Source organism: Micropterus dolomieu, linkage group LG11 (genome assembly GCF_021292245.1).
Source record: "Micropterus dolomieu isolate WLL.071019.BEF.003 ecotype Adirondacks linkage group LG11, ASM2129224v1, whole genome shotgun sequence".
Classification (NCBI taxonomy): domain Eukaryota; kingdom Metazoa; phylum Chordata; class Actinopteri; order Centrarchiformes; family Centrarchidae; genus Micropterus; species Micropterus dolomieu.
In genome coordinates, this window is record NC_060160.1 from 17,246,815 (window position 1) to 17,270,359 (window position 23,545).

At 42.5% G+C, this 23,545-nt stretch overlaps 4 protein-coding genes across 8 annotated transcripts in view; 1 reads left to right on the plus strand and 3 right to left on the minus strand.

Moving 5' to 3' along the window:
- Window positions 1-45: 45 nt before the first annotated feature.
- exoc5 (exocyst complex component 5) lies at window positions 46-8,980 on the minus strand. Of its 2 annotated transcripts, XM_046063050.1 has the most exons (18): window positions 8,756-8,980; window positions 8,327-8,421; window positions 6,798-6,945; window positions 6,496-6,690; window positions 5,000-5,064; window positions 4,728-4,756; window positions 4,487-4,596; window positions 4,260-4,304; window positions 4,030-4,170; window positions 3,860-3,942; window positions 3,547-3,756; window positions 3,272-3,419; window positions 3,046-3,154; window positions 1,881-2,001; window positions 1,652-1,738; window positions 1,430-1,538; window positions 1,091-1,306; window positions 46-447 (listed from the first exon to the last, which is right to left on the minus strand). In XM_046063050.1, the coding sequence occupies exons 1-18, from the start codon at window positions 8,789-8,791 to the stop codon at window positions 259-261; spliced, it is 2,136 nt and encodes a 711-aa protein (XP_045919006.1). In that variant the 5' UTR covers window positions 8,792-8,980; the 3' UTR covers window positions 46-258. The 2 variants fall into 2 exon arrangements, with proteins under 2 accessions (XP_045919006.1, XP_045919007.1); XM_046063051.1 differs by lacking the exons at window positions 8,327-8,421; window positions 8,756-8,980 and adding an exon at window positions 7,389-8,311.
- A 19-nt stretch (window positions 8,981-8,999) lies between these two features.
- On the plus strand, window positions 9,000-12,479 carry ap5m1 (adaptor related protein complex 5 subunit mu 1). The gene is made up of 8 exons (XM_046063053.1): window positions 9,000-9,214; window positions 9,346-10,006; window positions 10,106-10,333; window positions 10,411-10,550; window positions 11,483-11,568; window positions 11,670-11,782; window positions 11,961-12,057; window positions 12,148-12,479. Exons 1-8 carry the CDS (start codon window positions 9,150-9,152, stop codon window positions 12,228-12,230), a joined length of 1,473 nt encoding a protein of 490 aa, XP_045919009.1. The 5' UTR covers window positions 9,000-9,149; the 3' UTR covers window positions 12,231-12,479.
- Window positions 12,480-12,985: 506 nt separating this feature from the next.
- Window positions 12,986-17,541, minus strand: LOC123979231. Of its 2 annotated transcripts, none has more exons than XM_046063059.1 (7): window positions 17,305-17,541; window positions 16,869-17,091; window positions 16,629-16,711; window positions 16,377-16,436; window positions 16,199-16,282; window positions 15,235-15,349; window positions 12,986-15,135 (listed from the first exon to the last, which is right to left on the minus strand). In XM_046063059.1, the coding sequence occupies exons 2-7, from the start codon at window positions 17,059-17,061 to the stop codon at window positions 14,927-14,929; spliced, it is 744 nt and encodes a 247-aa protein (XP_045919015.1). In that variant the 5' UTR covers window positions 17,062-17,091; window positions 17,305-17,541; the 3' UTR covers window positions 12,986-14,926. The 2 variants fall into 2 exon arrangements, with proteins under 2 accessions (XP_045919015.1, XP_045919014.1); XM_046063058.1 differs by having other exon boundaries at window positions 16,869-17,083; window positions 17,305-17,539.
- Window positions 17,542-20,106: 2,565 nt separating this feature from the next.
- slc35f4 (solute carrier family 35 member F4) overlaps window positions 20,107-23,545 on the minus strand; it is a 17,731-nt gene continuing 14,292 nt past the window's right edge. For 2 of the 3 annotated variants that reach the window (XM_046063054.1, XM_046063055.1), the window contains 6 exons: window positions 23,194-23,494; window positions 22,354-22,573; window positions 22,136-22,261; window positions 21,842-22,034; window positions 21,451-21,540; window positions 20,107-20,881 (listed from right to left, as the gene is read on the minus strand). In XM_046063054.1, the coding sequence (XP_045919010.1) occupies window positions 20,640-20,881; window positions 21,451-21,540; window positions 21,842-22,034; window positions 22,136-22,261; window positions 22,354-22,573; window positions 23,194-23,494 (1,172 nt within the window). In that variant the 3' untranslated portion in view covers window positions 20,107-20,639. Of the gene's footprint in view, window positions 20,882-21,450; window positions 21,541-21,841; window positions 22,035-22,135; window positions 22,262-22,353; window positions 22,574-23,193; window positions 23,519-23,545 lie in introns of all 3 variants that reach the window. The other variant, XM_046063056.1, reaches the window with a different exon arrangement.

The following is a 23,545-nucleotide window of genomic DNA, read 5'->3' on the forward strand; positions in this document are numbered from 1 at the left end:
AATCATAAGTCAATAGACATTTAAATTTCTTCAGCTCGGAAAAAAAAAAAAAAAAAAAAAAAAAAAAAAAAAAAAAAAAAAGGTAAAATGCACATTTCCCACATTCAGGGAGCAGTGGCACAAATCAATCCCAGTAAAGTCTGTACACTGGGGCCAGGCCGAAGCACTCTCTGAAGCAGGGATGGGTATCTCCAAGGTGCATCATCTCATCAAAGCATGGGTTACTGGACAGAGGGCGTCGAGGTGTTGAATCAGTCATTAACTAAAGTGTCGGCCCAGTCTGGCTGAACGGTAGTCCACTCTGAGCTGGACGAAGGCGTGCAGGAGGTTTCGCTCCAGATTGGTGAGCTGCTCGCCTGAGCAGACCTGCTTTAGGTTGTCAGGGGCAACGACCAGGAGGTTACAGAGGGCGTGGAGTGTGTCGAAGAGCTGCAGAACCAGAGGGACCTGGAGGGACAGACAGACATGCAAGCTATTATACCTTGTAAACTACAGCACATACACAAAGTTAGTCCTTGGATAACTGGACACACAGGGCTGTTAGGACAAATGCTTCAAAAGATAAATCACAGATTTTATTGTATTGTGACTTACAGTAGGTCATATCTAATACATCTCTTTAGCCATAGTGCTTGAAAAACACACGATCTCCTCCTCCTGTCCTGTATTTACTTGTTTGCAGTGCTGATATGATTGGTCAAAAGTCAATCAACAGAGAAATTTAGCTTATCAACCATTTTATCAAATTTATCAAATAAAAATGTCATATAAAGGGTTCCAAAGTCTCCTATGTGACAATTTGCAGCTTTTCTGTGTAATATAACAGCGGTAGGTCACAAAATACGCAACACCTTAAGACATTTTATAGACTAAGCACTAAAATAGATTCGATCAATTAATCCATGATGAAAATAGTCCTTACTTGCAGCCCCTTTTGTTTGTACTGGATGCATAATATTACCAAAGGATTACACTATTAACCTGAACTGACATAACCAGTTTATGTAATAAACACAGGTAGAGTCTTTGTTGGAAGAGCCATGTTTTGCCCTGTGACCAGAGTATCCTGGACCTATGCCCCCCTACTCACCCTGAAGTCCTTGGCGCACCGTCGGTATTCAGCCACGTCGCAGATGGCCAGCATGCCTCCCATTGAGCTATAGCTGTACTGCTGTAGGTGCTCATGGATGAGCCGATGGAAACGAACGCCCAACTCAGTCAGCACTGTGTCCACATTTTTCCCATCCATGGACTTCCGCACGTGCTCCACCTGCCGACTGACGTAGGCACATACTTTGGAGCAGGCCTGCCGGGCGGGGAGACGCAAGGGGGAACATGAAAAAAATTTAAAGGTCAAGAGAAAGAGATTTCCATTTTCTGATTTTTTTTGTTTTGTTTTGCGTGTGAGCTGAGGGCCTTTTTCTCTTACTGTGGTGTACTGGATCATGACGTTGTTCTCGTCCTCAGGCCTGAAATCAGTCTTCTTCTGCTCGGTTGCTAAGATGTGCTTCATTTGCCCCACCATGCAGTTTATTGTTCTGTGTGTAGCATTAAATACATTGAAAAGACCATTCATTTATGGGGTTTTGTCTGCACATATGAAACACATTGAATGTAAGAGCAGGTTGTGGCCACTTATAAACACACTGACCTGTCGATTCCTGTGTCCAGTTTCACTTCCATCTGTTCAATCACCTCTTTCTTCTTGTGCAGGCACTCGGCCAACTTTGGAGATGAGCTGGAGACGTAGATTGTAAAAAGGCTATATCAGAGGTCTCCCTTTTTTTAAAAAAAGTTATGTGCTAATGAGAGGCAGCAGCAATATAACAACCAAATATGGTGGTATATATATATATATATTATTTTAACCCAGAACTGACCTTATTAGAGGCATGAGCTGGTCATTAAACTGCTTGTCAAACAAGTGGAAGATAGAGTTTGCCTGTTGAACTACATCCAGGAAATACAGGTTGGCATTCTTGGCATCTGATGAGGGAATTGCTGTAGATCGAAGAGAGAGAGTAAGTCTAGACAATTAACCAAAAAAGGATAAATCAATATTATTCAGGGCAGAAAACCACTGTTGCCTGCTATATGGGTCTGTGGGTTCAAACCACAAAAATACAACAGCAATGTCGACCGTCAATAGGAGAAAGTAATCAAATTATGGAGACATCAGTGCATTTCTTTGGGAGATGAATACACGTTTAGTTCCACTGTAGCTGCCTGAAAATGATAAGCTACCTCCTGCATTCAGCCACATACAGAATGCAAAGAAAAGCCACAGAGGCACAGCCTGCTTTGCATCAAGGTAACTTGGAGATTCTCTTTTTTTGTTAACTTACATAAAATGTGATGGTTATATCACCGAATGGTATCTATACCAAGAAACGTCATCTGGTCTCTGACAAAGTAATAGGCTATGAACTGTAGTGGGTGCATGTAACTTCATCTACATTGTTGTAATTACGAAGTATCTATGGTTGAATGTTGTGCTTCAGGTGTCAGGTGGTGATGTCACATGTTTCAAATCACATGGTGCATCTTCACGTTCATGTTTTAAGACCAAATAAGTCACACAGGCTGACGAGGCTTTGGCATTTGAAAGGATCCTCTACATCAATTAAAAGAAAACATTTTGCTGTATATATTTACCCCTGACCTAGTACATTAATTCCCAGTTGTCCATCATGTGTTTATGTAAAATATGATAACTTGCAGTGGTCTCAATAAACTTACATGGAGAGGATTCCTGTTATCTACCAATTTGTCAGCTGTTTGATTGAAAATGTTTCCTTTACGAGTTGACAAGTACCTTAATGTACTGTTAGTTTTAGTCTCTATGACGCTGGACTGTCTCATCTAGGAAAGAGGCCTTTGGATCGGACACACCCTTGTGGCCTGCATCCCTCACAGAGTCCAGTCACTGATTTGGGACACAGCTACAGTGCGGCACCAGTTTTTACGCAGTGTGGCTGAGTGTGGATTTAACTCCTTAACAGTGGGTCAAATCAACACACAGAAAGTAAACTGAATTGCATCTACCTGAGAGGCCAATCTCTAGGGCGTAGTCGATGTGTTCCACACAGAGATGTTCAACCAGCAGCAAGAAGATGGAGAACGCGTTCTTGGGCAGGTCCGAAGGATCTGAAAGCTGTGTCACCCCAAACAGAACGAAAGGAAATACATTTAACAATTTTAGTCCAGCAGGATTTCCTCTTTATATCGGCTTTTCTAAAAACAGGCTGGAAATTATTTTTAGTGGCCTCACCCTGTGGCATCTCTCAAAGGCATGACGGGTCTCCTGCAGCAAGTTCACCACTAGCTCTGGGGACAGAAAGGTCTCCCCATGGGTGTCAATGATGGGGCCAAGGGAGAGGTTGGTGCGCTGTCTGATCCGCTCCTTCAGTTCTTGGATACTGTAGAAAGACAGAGATTTTGATTATTTTGTTATATCGTGTCCTTTTGTAAAATACATTCTAATCCTAACCCTTAAAAGTAAAGCAATAACTTAAAAATAAAAAGTAAGATGCTGCCAAATCTGACCTGCCAGTGCCAATTGGGCGTTTCTGGTGATTCTTGGAGTCATAGTAGCGCTGCAGAATCATGGCACCTCGAGTACGAATATATTCCCTCTCCATGTCAATGTAGCTTTCCAGGTATGAGGAGAAGATGCTCTTTATCAGCTTGGACAGGAACGTGTGCTTGTCTGAGCCCAGGTTGAACTCTGTCAGCTTGGTGGCCAATGCTGTGGTCCTGGAAAACATTTTTTTTTTTTAAAGTGCGTAAATATGTAAGCCCTTAAACACTTACTGTGTAGACAGGAAGTGACTTAAAAAAATGTGAACAAGTGAAATACCTGGTGTAAAGGTCATAGAGGTTCTTGAGGTACTGTTCTACATCCGAGTGTCGGGTCTCGTCAAGTTTTTCCTTAACGTGGGCCTGCAGACGCAAAGGTATCACATATAACCTGACAAATAAGACATGTCAAAATGAAACGAAACAAATTAAGTAGAGTAATAGAAATACCTGTAATTTGTTTTCAAAGATGTTCTGGATGAGTTTGGCCATAACAGTCTCTGGGCTGCTGAAGACCTCCCCCACCTGCTTGTTGACCCTCTGGCAGAGGACGGCAGTGTCCTCAAACACATCATTTCTCAGGTAGGCCCCCTAGGGAGATAAATAAAGAGTTAACACGAAGTCTTTGGATATTACTGTCAACAAAAAAGTGGAATAGTATGTCTAAGAGGAACACCCACTTCCTGACACTGCTTGATGTAGACGTCCACACAGTGTGCATAGCCCTTGAACAAAATAAGAAAGAAACAGGAGTTACTTTTCTGCAAAATTACATCACTGACGTGCAGATTCAAGCAATATTTGAAAACATGCATATTAGAACAGCATACAATGTATCAAGCAAGAGTAATGATAAGATTAAATGTGGCCTGGAAATCAAATGTACACAAATAAGATTTTATTTCACCTTGAAATGTAATAGAACCGCTGCCACCTCCCGCATACGTCCAATCTCACCCCTGCGCTGGGCAGCAGTGAACTCCTGGATTAACTGCCGCTCCAGGTCATGGTACTTACCTGGGTAAAAACGCAAACAAACAAAGACACATAAAATAATGCTATCATTTGAAGCTAACTTCTGATGTATTTGGAATGGGGACTGTTAAGCAGAGACAGTATAGTAGATGATGAGTTTTTCGCAAACTTACTTGCAATTTTTGCCTTGACATCTGCAAATCTGTCAGAGGAAAAGATAATTAATCTTCAAGGAGACCATTACAAATTATATCCCACTATATATATTAAAAAAAGTAAATGTGTGTTTAACTTCTAGAAACATATTTTGATACTGAAATAAAATGCTTTAATACTTCATGCGTTGGGCTTACACTGTGAGGAAAAGTCTACATCACTAATGCTCCCCCTTCCCCTTGTTTGACAATGCTCTTGTCTAAAGCTGCCTCCAGGATGCCTGACTCACCTGTCGAATGGCAGCTCCTGGGCAATGAGATGCAGCTTCTGAATTATATCAGCAGCCTCCTTAATCTGAAGGAAAGAGAGAGAGAGAGAGAGAGAAAGAGTAAGTGTGTGTGTGTGTGAGAGACAGAGGCAGGTGAGGCAAAAAAAGAGAGCGAGCATGACAGGACCATGAGAGGTGGACATCCAGACAGAGAGCTGGCGGGCCGCCGGCAGTGTCTCCACTTGGGGGATCATCATTTTAGAGCAGCCCTCCTCCACCTCCCCATGTTGAACAAGGAGCTGATAACAGACAGGCTGCGCTCACCTGGGCATCGGCAGCAGCAACAGCAGCAGTCCTGACTTAGCAGCACATCCAACTCTTTATTGGCATGCCTTTTCTGAATGGGCTGTAATCCCACAGGAGTCTAAATCGCCTTCAATAATCTGTCCGGCCAGGGATATCTGTCTAAAAAAAGGGGGCCCTGTCGAGTACCCCCCTCCCCCCGCCCCCCTGACATACACACTGGCTAAAAAAGCCCCAGACCTACGAAAGGCCCGCCGTCCGCAACTCCTCTGTTCCCGCAGATGCCTGCCTCAGCTAACATCATTACTCTGCTCCCGAGAGGAGGATCCAGCCTTTCTGCTCGGCGAAGGTTTTCTAAGTATCTGTCCCCCAGCTAAGATTAGCTAAATCCCATGTAAGTAATGTAGCCGTCTCCCTGCAGTCAGGGTTTAGCAGCACTTGTCTCCACGCTGGCGGCCCAGCCCTCCCTTTCAGAAGGATTAGCAAAGCCATCCCCCATCAGCTATTCACTTGCAGCTTTCCTCTTTCCCCTTCGTCTGGAGGTATGCTCAGGAATAGGAATCTGGCCAGATATTTCTGCATGCCTCTCCGGAAAAATAGCTCCATCTCCAGTTCTCGTCTCTGGGATTGACCCCCAAACTCACTGCTCCGCATCCACTAACGATGTTGCTACTAACAGGAATTAATCTAAAGCATCCCAATCTCTCTACTGTCACTTACAAAACTGCAAAATCAAACTTTCAGGGGTCACTCATCTAACGTCAACATGGCGTCTGTGTAGGCAGGAACTTAGTAAAAGTGTGCATCTCATCTCATCCACCGCGTGGATAGCACGCATGTTATCACCGCCCTTACATGTACCATAATGCCACAAGCTCTTTGCTGCTGTAATGCGACACAAAGCTGAGGACCAACCAAATACTTGTTCCCAGACAACCTTCTGTAAATGCAATTAGGGTTGACATGAGCATGTTGACATCCATGCTAGTCAATCAGCCAGCTATTGTCAGAGAGGAAATGACAGTTCATTAATCCAAATTAGACGAGGGATCCGACTAAAGGGATAAACTTGACAAATTAATATGGACGGTTTACCTTATAAGCCTGTTCATTCTCACCTCCAGCAGTATCACAGCAGGGGTCCTCGTCAGTGGTCACACACACACACATACCTCCACTGAAGTGAATGGGAGGAACACATGCAGCATACTCACCTTCTCTGGGTTGTTGAAGACATCACTGCGTAGGTCTCCATCCAAGAACTCATTGAAGTAAGTCATTAGACGCTGAGCTTCCACGGCCCTCTGCCGAGGCGTGTTCACCCCCTCCAGTTGGTCGCCAAGGTGACAAACCTTGGTTGCCACATAGCTGATGTGCTCATCGAGCTCCTGGAAATGCTGAAAGGCCACCTGAATTGACAAAAACAGAGGGGAATTGAAAGATTCTGTAATGTGAAAAAATTAATGCTCAAAGACATTCAGATGGGTGTCATTCTTTACTTGGCCATACAACAGACCTGGTTGCTTCTCTGCAAGTCTTGTACTTTGTGGGCAAATTCCTTGGCCTCACGATGACACTGGTGCTCAAGCTTCTCCACCCGCCGCTGGATCTTCTCATCCAATTGCTTCAGCTCTTCTATGTGGTTCTCAAATTCTTCCAACAGCCTATCACAGAGGAAAGAGAGAATGTAGATCCAGAACTCACAGTGGTTTAATCAGCATACAGTAGATACTCAACTAACAACAGGTAAAACACACACTAAAAAGCACTTTAACTCTGGAGGAGTAATTGTGGACCACAAGGTTAAATCTGTCCCACTGACCTCACAGTTATAGTTATAGTTAGTTACAGAATAGTGCCAGATGCTTAATTCCTGGGTCCCCAGACTTAAGGAGCTCTGAAAACTAGCAACTTCGTCAGCTGCATTTTAAGTGCCATCAGGACTGTAGAGCAAATGTTCTAAGTCAGCACCACATTTCACAGAGTAGGAAACATCCCAAAATGATGAGTGTATAATCTCTTGACTAATTCCCTCAGCACTGGCTACAGCTTAAAGACATCTCCCATCCCTTCCCAATAGACACTCATTCCCTGGCTGGTGACTCACAGTATGGTGGCCTCCACAGATATGTTGTCTCTGACTTCTCGCTAAGAGCTTCCAAGGAGGTGGTGGCAACAGTTTTGTGGAGGAAGTAGATAAGGCAGGATGGATCCACAGTACAGTTAAACTGTTATGGCATTTTTGCTTACGAGAAAGAACTTGGTCCCCGAGTGTAAACATAACAACAAGCAGTGAAAATGCCATGGACAAAAATCTTAAGTATAGATGTGTCCCGTTTTTCTCTGAACCAACCATCAAAAAAGCACTACATTAGCATACAAGACACCAAGATGAGGTTTAGTAAGTGCAGGAGGACTAACTCTGTTTCACTCTGAGTACTTAAAGTTGATACTGACAGCTGTAAATAAAGAAATCCTAATTTATATTAAAATACTTTCAACTTAAAAACCAACTGTTTGCTCTTAACCCCTTAGAAATGAGAACAAGCATAATATAATGTGAATGGAGATTAAAACAGAGAAAATAGAGGTATTGTCTGGTGTATTGCCAGACAGATTATTTAAGACTTGACCTGACAGAGGAAAAATATCTTAAAGTGAAAATATGAAAGGATGAGGCATAAATTACATCACAGAATTGGCCAGGAAGACAGTATTAAGTCATACCAAGAGAGTGCATCTATGATCATATAGAGATGATCAGCTGTGGTACATGTCAGCAGAGTGGAGTTTCTTTATTTCTGAAGCTGTATTATTTGTAATAGTGGAAACATACTCCCAATAGGGCTACACTGGTGCGTTGTTTTTAAATGAATGAGACAGCAACTAGATATATTTAGGAACCCGGTGACACATTGGCAACGATATTGTCCCCAAAATCAAAGTTAAAACCTGGAGTGTGATATTCTACTGAGTTACTGCCTCATGTTCAGAAAGGAAAGAAGATGTGTACAGTAAATGTGAAATGACAAGAGCCTACTGCACCGTTTGGGGTCAAATGCCTCAGCTCCTCCTTTGGAGCCTCCTCCGGGTGTCCTCCATGCCAACCTTTCAATGTACTCATCTGCATCAAAGGGCTCCTGAAGGGGAGGGGAAATCGTGAGTGTACTAATGATTAACTCACAAAAACACCAGCTACAAACGCAACAAGAGCAGACTTACGCATAACGTTACGTTTTACGGCACACTAAAGTCAATGCCATGTCAGTTTCCCCGAATAACACACCTAAAATGTATTTTTACACCTTTTATGTCTAGCTTACAAACAAACAAACATCTTCCCAGCTGTGTGAATCATTACTTGTTCTCTAGTATTACACGCTCAGGGTGAATGAGGACATTACCGTTAATGGTAGTTAGCTCCCTAGCTAGCCTGACAGCTAACACAGCTATTCGCTGCAGAAGTCATTTTACCTCGAACAGCTGAGCAGTTGTCGCCATGTTCAACATTCAGCTGGCGGCGGAGTGAAACGAACTTTAGAGGAAGGGGTTCAGACTCGGTAATACCGCCGACTTCCACATGGATTTCGTGCAGTTTTGCCCTTTGTTGACAGCTAGCTGGTTAGCAATCCAGCTTCCTGTATGGGTGGAGAAGGGTGGGGACAGCTGCTCGCAAGTGCGCAAGCGCATGTGTCGGCTGATTGGTGGTTGTTGTCACATGAAACAACAGCAGGAAGTGAGTCGCTGCGGTGGTCAAATACATACAGCGAGGAACATTTGAGTTCAACAACTGCACGATATAATGCAAACATCTACATTGAAGTCAGAGAATTGTCTGTAAATTGAGGGTTTCAGAGCAGCCGGGCAAATGAGTGTGCGTGCTTTGTGGATTATTTCTCACGAGAAGGGAGAACATGTGTCAACTTTTTCAAGGTATGTGTCTGAGTTGTGATTTCTCTTATATTCCACTTCCTGTTTACAATATTGTAATATTGTAAATTATCTGCTGTCACACTGCATGCAGCCTACAGTGTTTTTTAATGTCTTGTGTCTTACCCACACAGGAGGTATGCTACTGTGGAGCACCGTGCAAGGAGCCTGGCAGGTTCCTCTTATGTAGCAGTCCCAGAAGACAACACTGTGCTGCAGCTACTGCTCACAGAGCTGGGACTTTCAGACTCAGATAAGTCTTATGTAGCTCTCAGAGATGACTGCCTTCATCGTCAGCGATCACCAGCCCTGGAGCTGCGTGTGGACAGTCATGGAAAGGGAACACTTTGGCCAGTGTTGGCCATCTCGCAAGGGCCTCTTATCCTGGCTTGCCTGCCTTTAGTGGATGCCCCAGCTGAACCTCGGCCACCCCTTGCCAGCCTGCTTTCTGTCTCCCAAGGCCTCACACTCCTGGCAGGTCTGCAGACTTTTCTCATCGGTGCTGGGAGTAAGCCTGATAGCGAAGGGCTGGCCTCTCGCATGGCGATGCTGCCCTCTGTACTCCTGCAGGTTTGTCCACTTGGCACGCCCCTGGATGTGCCACTCCTGGGGACACCTGCTACACCCACTGTGCCCAATCCTGCTGGCAACCAGAAGCAGCCAGCCTGGAAGATGGGTCTCCACCGCGGTCGAGCTGTGGTGAACGTAGCGCTGACAGAAACAGTACGCTCCATGCAGTATGGTAACCAGAGCAGACAGGATCTGTGGGATGTTTTTGGCACTGTGACATGCAAAGTAAGTGCACGGTGTAAAGGAAAGCAAGTGAATTTATAACTTGTTTTTGCCTGTTTTATGTTCTTTTCCTTCATTCTATTTATTTCCTTCTGTCATTAGTGTGAAGTGGAAGGGGTGCTCCCAAATGTGACGGTGACCCTCACACTGCCACCAAATGGTTCTCCACTACAGGACATCTTGGTCCATCCTTGTGTCACCTCACTGGATTCTAGTATCCTGACTGCCAGTAGCGTGGATAGCTGGGATGGCTCCGCTTTCTCTGGGCCATATAAGTTCCCCTTCTCTCCTCCTCTGGAACTTTTCAGACTATGCAGCTATACATCTCAGGTATAAAATATATATACATACTAACATACACTTTATGTTGTTATTTGTCTCAAGTGATACCTATAATTCTTCATTAGGTCCCTGTTCCCCCTATCCTTGGTTCATATCAACTGAAGGAGCATGAGAACCAGCTGTGTGTCTCAGTAACCCTCAAACTTCACGAGAGTGTGAAGAACAGCTTTGAGTACTGTGAAGCACATTTTCCTTTCTTCAACAGGTAAGCAACACAAGAGGAAGTAATCTTTTAGATCTGAGTACCCGCCTGCATTTTTTTCCTGTAGAGGAAAGAGGTTTAATGTCTCACAGTTCATGCCATCTTTGAGGGTAAAATGTCATCCAGAAAATTTCCTTATGACAAACTAAATACATGAAGTCACTTAAGATGCCATTCTGTTTTAGAGCCTTAAAAAAGGAATTTATAGATATAGCAATTGGATAATCAACAAATCAGATTTTCAAGTAGGTTAAAATAATCTTACTACTGAAGCACACATTTCCTAGCTATGCTGGCAAACTGATGAAATGAATTCCAGCTGGCAATCAAATAAAAGCATCAGTGACTTTTTTTTAAAAAACTGTTGAAATTGTAAATGCTAATTGTTTAAACACCAGTTATTACACACTATTTTACACTAGTGATGTATTATTAATTCTGTCTATTGCTGAAAATACTTCTATTCCATAATTTATAACAATTTTATCGTCTCTCAAACTGGCCTTTGTTATGTGGAACAGAACCTTACTGTATCTTATTTAAACTGCACAATGTTCTTTGCACTAATCTCATCACATTGCACATTAGCTGAATAATTTAGTACTCCAACAGCCAAGTAAACCTAGTAACCTAATCCACATCTCAACTCCGTCATGTGAAACCATGTGATAAAATATTCCTGTCAGTATATCCCAGAGATATTGTAAACATCTATTTTATTAGTAGACCATTCTGCTATCCAGTTCTTACAGTACGTTGACCCTGTGAGTGTTCTCATAGAGCGGAGAGAATAGGTCATTTTAAAAAAGGATTCAGTCTGGATAAACAGCTTTGCTTTGTCATATCTGTTTTCATTAGTTGCCTGTGTGTTGATATCTCTCTTTAAAGTCAGTATGTTTGCACTAACATGTGCACGGGCTCTGCATCTTGTGCAGGGATCAGATGGGAGTTGTGGATGTGAAGGTGAGCTCTGGACAACTGGATGTCTCAAAGGAGAAGAACCTGCTGGTCTGGGGCCTGGGTAAGCGCTGTGCTCCTGAGCATCAATGTCAAATCACTTCTACTGCAGCTGTGTATTTAAAAAAGAAACTAATGAGAAGTTTTCCCCTCGCTGATAATTAGGACAAAAGTTCCCTAAATCTCGCGAGGTCACAATGGAAGGCAAGATCAGCTTTTCTGGACCGACACCAGGACCCACAGACCCCCTCTGCACAGAACTTACAGCCTATATCAAAGTAAGTTTATATGTGTGTGATGATAATCAGAAGCCTGTTACAGTCAAAGTGTTGTTCATTTACAGCTACTGCATGTTGCAGCATTTTTTCAACAAATCATTTCTAATAGTATAAGGATGTATTGATATATAATCACTAGGTTGTAAAGTAATGAACTCTTCTATTGTTATCTTCACAGTTGTATTTCAAAGTGCCTGACATGACGCTGTCTGGGTGCTGTGTGGACCCGCATTCAGTGCAGGTTTATTCCTCTGCCAAACCACGAATTGTAACATGTAAGCTTACAATAGTTTGTGTATCAAAACTTTTGCTGCCTAGGGCTACACATTTTCTGAAACTAAAAAAATGGTCTGTCTTATTTTCAGCCCGAGAACTTCTATCCAAAGAGTACTTCATATGGAATTCAACAGGAACTGCTCCAGTTTCCTCTGGGCAGATGATGCTGTAGCATGGTTACATTGAGAGCTGCTCGGTGGAAAGGAGCACAGTTCATATATAATGTGAACATGATAGGACTGAAGACCCTGTTAGAAGCATATACAGTGATCAGGACTGGCTGATGATAGAAAATGAGCTGACAAATGATAGAAAATGTAAAAAGACATTTTGCTTTCACTCATAGTTCACAATGTGCAAACTCTGACTGGCAGAAGTATTGATTTTGTTGATGGATAGATACTTAAAACAAAGGACCCGCCCCTGTAGTCCAGCTTCTTTTATATTCCAACCTTCAACCCTCCCTCAGAATTATCCCATTGCAGACACAAGGGCCACCCCTTGCTCTGACAGTCCCACTTCAGTGACTCTCCATCAGCCGGATAATTAGCAGCTGGGTCCTTGTCATCAGCTGTTGGGGCCTGGAGGAGAGGGGCGGCCGGGCAGTGAAAGGCCAGGCTCCTCGGGCCAGTGTCTTGGCTACAAAAGGCTCCTCTTTTAGAGCTGGCAGGAGTCCTTGCCCCCTCCACCTATCACTCCCCCACCCCTTTTGACTCCATCCCCGCCCTGTCAACTACTGGCTAGTTCAAACACACAACCTCTCCAACCAGTCTGACCCTGTGGCCCTCTGAGACTTTAAAGCACCCTGTCCCATTCAATAAGCAGGACCTGCCTAGTTGGAGACAAAGTCATGGATGGAAATGGTAGGGCTGCGTAGGTGATTTAACTCAATTAATGTAGTTCTTTAAGTATGATGATTTAAATTTTTATTGTTCTAACACACGTGTCAAGGTACACCCACTTTTACAATCAGTACTTAATTATAAAGAAATTATTTAAAAAGGGGCATTTAGTTCCAGACATTTTTCACTGTTTACTATTAACCTGAACTACGGTGAGTTTCTGAACTGTTACATTTCTACCATGAAAGCTCCACCTCAGTGTGTTAAGCTGAAAAAATAACTAGCCGATGAAGGGTTAAATCAGAGGAGATTGTGCCCCATATATCCGCAGCAGCCAGACTCCTCTGAGTGCCCTCATTGTCTGCTGTTGGCCTCTTGTGCCCCTTGCTGGTCCAAATGCTGCATTCTCACGTGGATTTCCACTCAGAAGGCTGACCATGACCAATCCTCTGTCAATTGGAACCAATTGCTCACACGGCATCCTTCACCTTCTTTTTATGTAGCAGTGTGGAGTGGCAGACACCGAGACCTCTCGGCTCTCCCCTTCCATGATGATTTGGCTTTAAGGCCCAGTGTGTGTGGCTAGCGAACTGGAAAAGGAGAAGTTTTTTTTGAAGAGTTGGGCCACTCTGAATCTCCTCAGTATCCCAATATGTGGTCAGTCTGGCTCCTCAAGTCTGAAGTCAGTGGCCTCTCACTGGCAGACTTTGCTTTGTTGATTGAATGGCTTGCTAAGTAGACAGACTCATTTTAATGTTTTGCCTCACTCCAGTGCCTTCAGCACACACCTTTGGGCCTTTTGATTGTACAGTGTTTTTTAGAATCATTAATTAACTAATTATTTATTTCATCATTGTTTGCTTTTCTATACACACATACAGGAAAGGGATTTCACTTAATTTTTTTTTTTTTACAATAATCATCAAAATAAAACTCACACAGGCAATTTGTGACAGTAAAGCAGCAGTGTTGATTTCATAAACCAGGTTAATATATATTACAAGGTTGCAAAGTCTTGAATGCTTAGATTATCTTTCAAACCAAAAGGTTTTGATAACCAAAACATTTACTCCACTTTTACAAACACTGCAACTGTTAACCACTCAACTGTGGGAGTTTACCTCACTGTGTCCCTCAGCCCAATAATGACACCCAGTGGTGGAGTACACTAAAGTTCATGTGAGAATGTTTGGCTTTCTTTGATACAGTTTAATGCTCATTTCTTCTATTGAAATACTTCTACTCAACCACTGCCAGGTAATCTTTACTGATTTAATTCCTGTGCAGCCGCCTGCTGTGCGTCGTGATCTCAGCACTGTTCATCTAACGCGCCATGTCTGAGGACCAGGTTTTTGTTGGCCACTGTGGCCTCAGGTGTTTGGTAGGAGTCCAGTTACTCTTAGCCTCTCTAAACCCACTAAGAGCTGGCCTCAGGGAGACCACTTGAATAATTATGGTGCAGTTAGCTGTTTCCTGTTTTCAGTGTAATTATTCTTCAAGAGCACAGATTTTCAAACAAGGGGATATCTTTGTATACTAAAAGATTCCTTTGTACTAACCTCTACACCAAATTCCCAGTAATAGACAAGCTTCAAAGCTGGCTGATTTGAATCCCAAATCTTTGAATTAAATATAAAATGAATTTTTGGACATTTGGTGTCAAAATTGTGGAAAAGGCTAAACAAGCTTCAGACTCACTGCCTCAACAGCACCACTTTCACCCATAGAGGGCACCATAAACTCAGCCATCAAAGCAATATTCCTGGAGCATCAAGAGTTTTGTTTATATTGCATATTGTTGGTTGACTGCATGTCCATTTTATAATCCCATATTCCTCTTGCACATCATATCCTCGCTGTCTGACAGCTTCTGGCTGACTCAGGCCACATCCAACCATCCTTCTATGTTTTACACTTCTATTCCTGCTATTTCCCAATCAGTTTAACAAGATAGGTTGTGTTCTAAAGACAGTTCCCTATGTCCAGTTTGTTGAGTTCTTTCCTCTCTGTTTCTGGCTTCTTGAGCTCAATCTTTCTGGATCCTGTCCTCTCCTGTGTCCAGGAGCTGTTTCTTTGGCTGCTTATGTTGTCTCTCTTCACTGAGGTGAGGCAGAGACATGGTGTCCAGAAGGCAGCTGGGGTCCAGACTTTCTCCTGTAGTCTCATCCCAGAAGATGTCCCTCTCTGTGGGCCTTCTCACAAGTTTCAGTCTCTGGATCCCTTCTCTATTTGGACCTACAGGGACAAATTAAATGACCAAATGATGTTGGGGTCGATCAGTAGACCACATTCAGATATATTTTGCTTGTTTAAAATAATAATTTGGAGTCTTACCATTAACTGTGTAGACAACCTTATGTCTTCTCTGCTCTCTGGCATGTCGGAGGTGAGCTCGCCGATGGCGAAGAGCCTGTTGAGTGAGAGCTGTCTGGGCCTCCAGGAACCCTCCCTTGAAAGGCCACAGAGTCATAACCAACCAGTGGTGGAAAGTAATAAAGTACATTTAATCACTTACTGAGGTACTTTATGCTTATACTTCACTATATTTCAGAGGGGAATACTGTACGTTTTATGACTACATTTATTTGACAGATGTAGTTACACGTTCTTTAAAAAACAACATAAAAAAATACAATGCATTGTTTCAGATTAAACCACTTGTACCCAACCTTTTTGGCTTGTGTCCCCTTAGAAAAAGTCCAAAAAATGTAAATATATTTATGTAACAAGATTTTGTTTTCTTCTTTCCTATGGCACATTAATCATCACGACCCTCTATGTTGAGAACCACTGGCTACTGTAGGCCTATACAAAATCTGCAGGGAGTCTTTACTTTATGTGATTTATAGTAAACATAGATGTGATTTATAGTTAACATAGTTCCTATGGACAGACGTGGATTTAAAGCAATCCATTGTATAGAAAGAATCATGTGACTGTCAAGACATATATATATATATATATATATATACATTTCTTTGTGTCAATGAGTGTGATTCTAATAGTGGGAGCTTTTCTGTTTCTTGTACCCTGAAAATAGATCCCATTGAGGGCCAGTCACGGCTGTAGACCACCCTACTTTCCACTCCACAGACACTTTAATCAGATCCGCTGGGACAGCGGGGGCCCACACTCACAACTCACAGCTGCCCCTCTCTTTTTTTTCCACCATATCCCCCCCATACCTCATAAGTAGTGCTGCATACTTTAATTCCCCCTCAGTATAAAAATGTAAGATCTGAATTATTGATGTTATAGATGCACTTCAGCTCTTCTGTACTTTGTCAATATGCTTTACCTGAATCATTCTGCTGGTGCCGGAGTGTCCTGTCTGGCCGGTTGTAGAAAACCGGTGGACACCCCCATCTCTGCAGTCCCTGCCCTACAACAAACATCAAATTCCTCATTGGGCTTTGAGATGGCATTAAGTAGTGACGTTGGGATGGTCAGCAGCGATATATTATTTGTTCTATTACCATGGCAATTTGATTGGCAGTGCTTGTGTGGCCAATTTGAAGGGCCAGTGGTTGCAGTGCCTGAGGAGAGATAATGATGGGATGTCTGGGTAGGAATCACAACCAGTCAGAAACAATAATGCTAAATTAAGTCTGCTGGAGTCCCAGCTCAGGATTATATAGATTTTTAGAGTTCTCGTATGACTCACACAACAAGAATAGCCTGTTATAGTTTGTAAAACTATAAAAGGCAGCTGATTTTGCTGTGCTAACCTGGGCTCTTCGGGGTGGATGGGAGTGAATGATGCTTGAATTGTTGCTGTGCTTTGGTAGGATGTTTCCTGCAAAACTTGGTTCTTACAGCACACACACACACACACACACACACACACACACACACACACACACACACACAGTTATCTTGTATCAAAATCAGACTCACAACACAGAGTAGTCTGTAAAAAAATCAAAGCCTGAGTGGGAATGAACAATAGAGACAGGAGACTTACTAACCTGAGAGTGTGGAGAGAGTTATTTCCTGTTTCAGTGGAGGTAAGGTTGTCTTCCTCTGAGATCCTGACTGCTTCTCCACAGCGACCTGCAGAGCAGGGAGTGTCCACTGTGGTTTAGGTTTTGCCCCCTCTTGTTGCAGGCTATTACATGGAGCCACTGTACGCAGCCTGCGTCTGGAGCCTGTGGATCCCATTGTCCTTCTCCTTGTCCTAAGGCTGACAAACTGAAATACTAAATTCTGATCTAGTACAAGTGAGATATGAAAAGTTTCACAGTTGGTGTATCTTTCGTCAAGTTTAGTTTTAGTTACAATTATTAATTTCAATTTATTGCCTTCTTGTCAGTCAATCAGGACTTTCCCCAGGTGTTTGGCCTCTTCTATAAAAAACTGTAAGTTACAGAATAACTGAAAGTGTTCAGCGGCTTCCAAACAAACCTGGTGGTCTTCTCATCTCCCCTGCTGACGAACTTAATGCTAGTCCTGACACATCTCTGTCTGATGCCAAAGTACAAAAGCAACAAACACTTTTGGTAGCGGTTAAAATAGTAGGTGTGTAAATCAACCCTGCTTTCATACTTGTCTTTCTCATTATAATGAGCTAGGTTTCTATGGCAACTGTCCCTACAGGTTACTCTGTAACTCATAAGTTAATGCTTGAAAGAACATGTTATTTCGCTGCACCCCTTCCATATTGGAAAGCCCAGAGGGGTGAGGAAAGAGACAGGTTCTTTAAGAAATTGTTAACTGACTGAAAAATGTGACTTCATGAGTGCTCAGAACCACAGGGGGTATAAACACTTTTAAAAAGTTGGGTCATAGTAGGCTATCAGCCCTCTTGTAGCTTACATCATATCCCTGCTGGTTAGCTTCAAATTGTGAAAAATGTGTATGTGTGTTTGGTATCTATTATGTGGTCATTACTTTCAAGACTGTTTCCCTTATTATATATTACATTATTTTAGTTATCAGGCATGCTAGTGGCCTGGATCTTGGGGCGGTTCACATATGCTACTTTGATCCAAACTGAAATATATTTAAAAAATCCTTGGTTTGATTGTGGTGAACTGAAATTCAGATATCCAAGGTCCCCATGGGATGAATCCTATGACTTTGGTAATCCCCTGTCTTTTCCTCCATGCCACTATGAGGTTGAAATTTTAGATTTTTGATTGAAATAGCTCAACAATTATTGGTAACATTTGGTACAGATAGCCTATCCATAGAGGAGGAGGATCATTTGTACAAACTTTTATGCCTTTTACTTTAATCTAGGCCTACTACAATCAGGTCAAAATGTTCTGTTTGTCAAATACTAGGGTTTGTGACCAAATAGGCCTATCTTCCCTGCTGTGCCTATGGACTCGCTGAGTCGCATGGCTGTAAACTGTTGTCAGACTAAGCAGATTGGACTCTGGAAATTGTGATGGGCATTTTTCACTATTTCCTGACATCTTAGCATGCTAAAGTTAGATGGTAGCCTATAATGTGTATTGTACCTGCTAAACATCAACATGCTAGCACTATGAGCTTGTTAGCATACTGACATTAACATGTAGCTGAAGTACAGCCTTACAAAGCAGCTTACATGGCTGCTGACTTGTCTTATTATTTAAATTATTTAGCTTCTTTTTTTCAATTATGCATCTGCAGCTTGGAAACACCATGGCCTCTTTGGAGTATTATTAGTTAGTTAGCTCATGTTACTTGTAAAAGGGCTGATTGCTCGTCCCTTTTAGCAAATGATGCTGATTGGCTTTCAACCTGTAATATGATCAGACTTTAAGCAGTATTTTGTCATTCTTGCAATTTTCACCTTTTTCATATTTTGCATGTATTATGTGTTATTGTGGCTAAAGATGTACATCACATAAGGTCCCTCTCTACGTCTCTTATCAGCATCCAGCTGTGCAGCAGCAGTGTAACTACTTTATCACAGAATTAAGGTTTGAACATTACACGTTCCTCTGCTTCTTCTAGCTAATTTATTTTAATATGTTAAAATGCCACTGCAGTTGTTTAGCTGAAACTGTCACCTCAGCAAATGCTTCATTAGAGTTCTCAGCTCACTGAATGCACTCCCACAACCATAATGGCACTGTGGTGTTAGACTCTTGGGAGGGTGTGTGCCTATCACCGTGTTCTGCTCTACAGGCAAAACATGTCCCATGGGCTTTTTCCATTGCCAGTAAGATAGATTGCCTATGCATTATTACCACAGATTGTATGTGTCTATGAAAGAGGATAAATTATAGTAGAAACTACCATTCCTCATCTTGTTCAGTTTTCAGCGTGTGTGTGTGTGTATGTATGTGTGTTAGTGTATAAGTGCAGCCCAGAAAAGCATTACATAATATAGCGAGGAAAATTCTGCAAAGCTGCTAAATCAATGCAATCCACTTTACTGATTACTAATGCTGTAGAAATTCTTATACTTGGTTCTGCTGAAAATCAGCCATGATACTAGTATATGGTTGATACAAAACTTTGGATCTTACATGTTATTGTTAACATTATAGCGCTGTTTCCACATTTTCTGTTTGACATTACTTGACCATTGACCATACTGTCATTTGTTAATGTTGATGTGGGAGAGTGTATTCAATCGGAATAAAACACAAGCAGGGCCATAGACAGCATTAATAATAATATAATATAATTTATTAACTGTTTGTCCCCACTGCTGCGTGCTTTACTTTATATTCATTTATTTACCTAAAATAGTCACATTATAATATATTTAATCAAATTAATAAAATACTAGTCTAGCCTATAAAATACAGACCAAGCGTTAAGCTTAGTATTTATTTGAAATGATTGGTTATGTTCTATATTCACTTAATATTGTCATTTGTTTCAGTTCCATATTGTCATTATACTACAGGTACCTCTGTCTACTCTGTTGTGTGTCTGTCTGTCCTCCTGGAGGGAGAATGTTGCTCTCCATGAGGTCTCCTTTCAGTTTTTCCCCTTTTTTCCCCTGAAGCATAGAATATGTATTTTAAATTGTAAATTCCCAAGGACATGACCTCAGTGTCCTAATTTGTTGCTGAGCTAAAGAACAGTATTTTGATGACAGGAAGCCAAAATGTTTGTTTAATATGAAGGACCTGTGACACTTTGTCAGCAATGTATGCATCCTTGTCTATGCTGATTTGGGCAACAAAAATATGTTATAAAATATGGTTGAATAACACAAGATTTAGCCACATACAATACATGTGATCCTGAGATTAAGGGTGGGTTTTAAGTTTTTATTATGAAACCAAAAAAGCCTGTACAGTACGCATAGTATACTTGCCAATCTTGTATGTAATACTATTCAATAAGACATAAAATAATATTCTTAATACTCTTAGCTCTGCAGCTCTAAATAAATATCATAAATACACATAAGATTGAGCCAAACTGGCCCTGCAAATATTTATATTCACAGAATACAGTCTACAGAGTAGGTCAGGGGAGGTCAGTCAGCTCTTGGTTTGGGTGCGTGCGAGGAACGGGACTGAGCGTGGCAAGTACTTCAAGAAAGTAAATAACACTTTCCACCCTTTCAATTAGCAAGATCCATAAATGTTCTCGTTTTCACCTCCTGCAGTGAAGTGGCGGAGGCAGAAATGCATCTCCAGAGTGAAGGTTCAAGACATTACTTCCTGCCTTCCTGGTAGAGAGTCCATGTGGACACCGAACATCCCACCTACACCTCCTGAGTGGGCAATGGAGACAGGGCTTCAAGACTGGTTAACAGAGGCTACTAGCAGAGCTCAACCATCTCATGCCAAGGGAATGGAGACAGCGCCGTTTGCTCGACTGCGGCTCCGAGTGTGGACACTGGACTCTGTGAGGTCCTCGCCGTGTTCCTCGGACTTCTTGTCTGCGATGGTGGCCAGGAAACGCAGCGTGACTGAGTCCCACTCCTCTGGCAGCAGCAGGAGCAAGAAGCCCAGGCAGATGATGCAGGTGGCTGCCAGGCGCACCACACTGAAGATCACCTCATGTTTCAAAACATCCACGGCTACAGCAGGTGAAAGAAAGACAGGAACAAAAGAGGGAGCCAAAGAGCAGGGCAGGGAAGGAGGGGTGGGGGAGAAACAAAAACAAACTGAGATTAATTACATAAAGTAAGATAAACCACAGGACACTGCGGCTGTAGGGGATGAATGTAGCAAATGCGGCTTATAATCAGCACAAGCAATCCACTTTATCCCTTATGTCTTTGCGGTCTGGAGTCCAGGGACAAGTTGCCGTAACCCACTGACCTTCATACAGTCCATTGTGGTTGAAGAAAATAACTCGTCTGCAGGCATTTAGTGTCGCCTTGGCAACCTGATCCTCCCTCAGCGAGAGAATAGTTGCAGGGTCTGTTTAGGCACATTGATGATTGGGTTTCCAGGACAAGAGAGGCAGACTTGCTGTGTAGTCTGTTTGCTACAGTGGCCCTAAGTGCTGACCTCTCAAGACAAAACCACAGTATGTATGGCCATGCACTCTCATTTTCACAACCTTACTAATTTCCGCCACAACAATCAAGACATAATTACCAATAAAGGGAGGTAAGACTTGAACTGCATAAAGAAAGCCTACCTGCATTGCCCGGCACACTGAGCAACGTCCCTATGGAGATGAGAATGGGGTATGTCAGCACCACACCAACATGGACCAAGATGTTGAACACTGTAAAAGGCATGAAAGATGTTGAAAATAAGTACAAATTAGTTATTAGCCAATGCATCGATTAGTTGATTGACCAAAAAATAATCTGCAGCTGTTGTGATTGGATTATTGATTAATCATCAAGTTATTATTGTTCCTTCTCCTTGTCTTACAAAATATTATGGTCTGAAAACCAAACAACAATTTAAATATGTCTGCTTGGAACATTTACTCAATTAGTTGATGATGAAAATAATTGTTGGTTTCATATGAGGGAAACCATGATTCTCACTCCTCTTCAGGGATGTATATGCACTCTCACCCAGCCACAGTCCTGCCAGTCCACACAGGTATCCCCAGGGCAGGGAGGACAGTGAGCCCCAGTGCTCTACCTTGGTGAAGTACAGGATGAGGGGAACACAGGAGATGAAGATAAGATTGAAGAAGCCCATGGTGGAAAGGAAGTGGGCCACTTCTCCAAGGTTGGCGCTGCCCAGGAACATCTTGAACAGCACCTGGGTGGTGAGGAGGCAACTGTTTACACCAGTGACTATGCCAGTATTTAAAGTCACTGCAAACACAATCACACATATGGTTTAACCTGTAATGTGCTAACCTTGTAGAGAGCTGATGTTGAGGCTGAGCCCACAGCCAGCGCCACGCCCACAAAGGAATCACCATGGAAACCGTCAGCATAAGCCATCATGACTATACCTGTGATGGCCATTATGGCTGCCACAATCTGCAGGTAGAGATTCAGAGCCATCACTACCCTTACCCAGAAGTAAGAAAAACAGTCCTTGAAAGTATCATTGTTGGCGTTTTTATACAGACCCGAACACCCATGAAGCGGTCCTTGAGAACAATCCAGGACAAGAGAAAGACGAAGGCCTTGTGGCAGCAGTAGAGGGCAGAGACATCAGTGGCGGTCAGCTTCTTCAAGGCCATGAGGTACAGGTAGTTGGTCAACGTCCACAGTATTGAGAAGGGTGCTGTCCTCTTTACAAAGATTTTCAGAGTCATCCCATCCTCCCCAAAGAGTTTGCTGCACTCCCTTTTAGAGGAAACAAACCACAGAAGGGTAAAGAAAGTCATGTCAACCTGTTTATCCTCTTGGAACAGTGTCTTTGTTTGTCAGACTTTTAGCCTTGCTGTCAAGAGAACTACGCTTTGAGGATGGAAATGTTGGTTGCTTAGTTTCCTGGTTCCTCATGGACAGTTGGGTTGTTTCAAATTTGCTCCACTTGAGTATAAAGAGGAGCAAATTTTCTAGGGGCCACAAGTGGAGCTGTTATGGTAACGGATACTGTTTTGTTGTAAAAAAAAAAAAAAAAAATTATAAAAAGAGTCTTGGATGACACAGTGGCATTATTACTTATTTTTCTAAATGTAAACACAACCAGATTTCTCTTTATTATGGCGACTGACTTCATTGACACATCTGTAAATGTCAATTAAAGAAGGACTATTTAATTTTTACTCTACCAGCGTGATATGGCAACCAAAAATTCTTCTAATCTGCTGTGGCACTTTTATGTAACAGTAACAGCAAAACTGGCAAGCACACAAAAGCTTATCGTGAAAGGTTCTCAGAAATGCAATTGGGCAGATACTGTTCTTTTCCAAAATATTTTATTTATTTGAAAATTTAAAATAGTTTTGTTTGCAATTTACCTGAATTTCTGTATTGGGGTCTGCTTCTCCCGTGTGATAACCACATGTCCAGAGTAGTAGATGGGGAAGAAGAGAATGTTCCAGTTGCTGCTGAACCAGGAGATGAAGAATGGACAAGAGAACGACTGGAAGGTCAGCTTAACTACCTGAGTGGTACCCACCCAGGAGGAAGAGATACACAACACCATCAGCAGACCACCCAGCACCTTCAGAGCTGTGTTGGTACATGTCTGATAGGGCCGGCACTCTTCGCTGGTCTCACTGCCCGGTGTCTCTGCTTGAGACTCTGAACCATCCTCTCCTAAAGGGAGACAATGGGGGGGGGGGGGGGACAAAAAAAAAAAAAAAAGGG

Bases quoted from the DNA above. Each gene is read 5' to 3' on its own strand.
- exoc5 (XM_046063050.1), bottom strand. From the start codon at position 8,791: ATGTTGAACATGGCGACAACTGCTCAGCTGTTCGAG. The intron at 8,422-8,755 runs GTAAAATGACTT...CCTCCCCTTCAG, and splicing joins CAACTGCTCAGCTGTTCGAG to GAGCCCTTTGATGCAGATGA. The intron at 4,171-4,259 runs GTGGGTGTTCCT...TTATCTCCCTAG, and splicing joins ACATCAAGCAGTGTCAGGAA to GGGGCCTACCTGAGAAATGA.
- ap5m1 (XM_046063053.1), top strand. From the start codon at position 9,150: ATGAGTGTGCGTGCTTTGTGGATTATTTCTCACGAGAAGGGAGAACAT. The intron at 10,334-10,410 runs GTATAAAATATA...ATTCTTCATTAG, and splicing joins TATGCAGCTATACATCTCAG to GTCCCTGTTCCCCCTATCCT. The intron at 10,551-11,482 runs GTAAGCAACACA...CATCTTGTGCAG, and splicing joins CATTTTCCTTTCTTCAACAG to GGATCAGATGGGAGTTGTGG.
- LOC123979231 (XM_046063058.1), bottom strand. From the start codon at position 17,513: ATGAGTTACAGAGTAACCTGTAGGGACAGTTGCCATAGAAACCTAGCT. The intron at 17,084-17,304 runs GTTTGTTTGGAA...TCAGTTTGTCAG, and splicing joins GGAGATGAGAAGACCACCAG to CCTTAGGACAAGGAGAAGGA. The intron at 15,350-16,198 runs GTAAAGCATATT...TGGCCTTTCAAG, and splicing joins GCACCAGCAGAATGATTCAG to GGAGGGTTCCTGGAGGCCCA.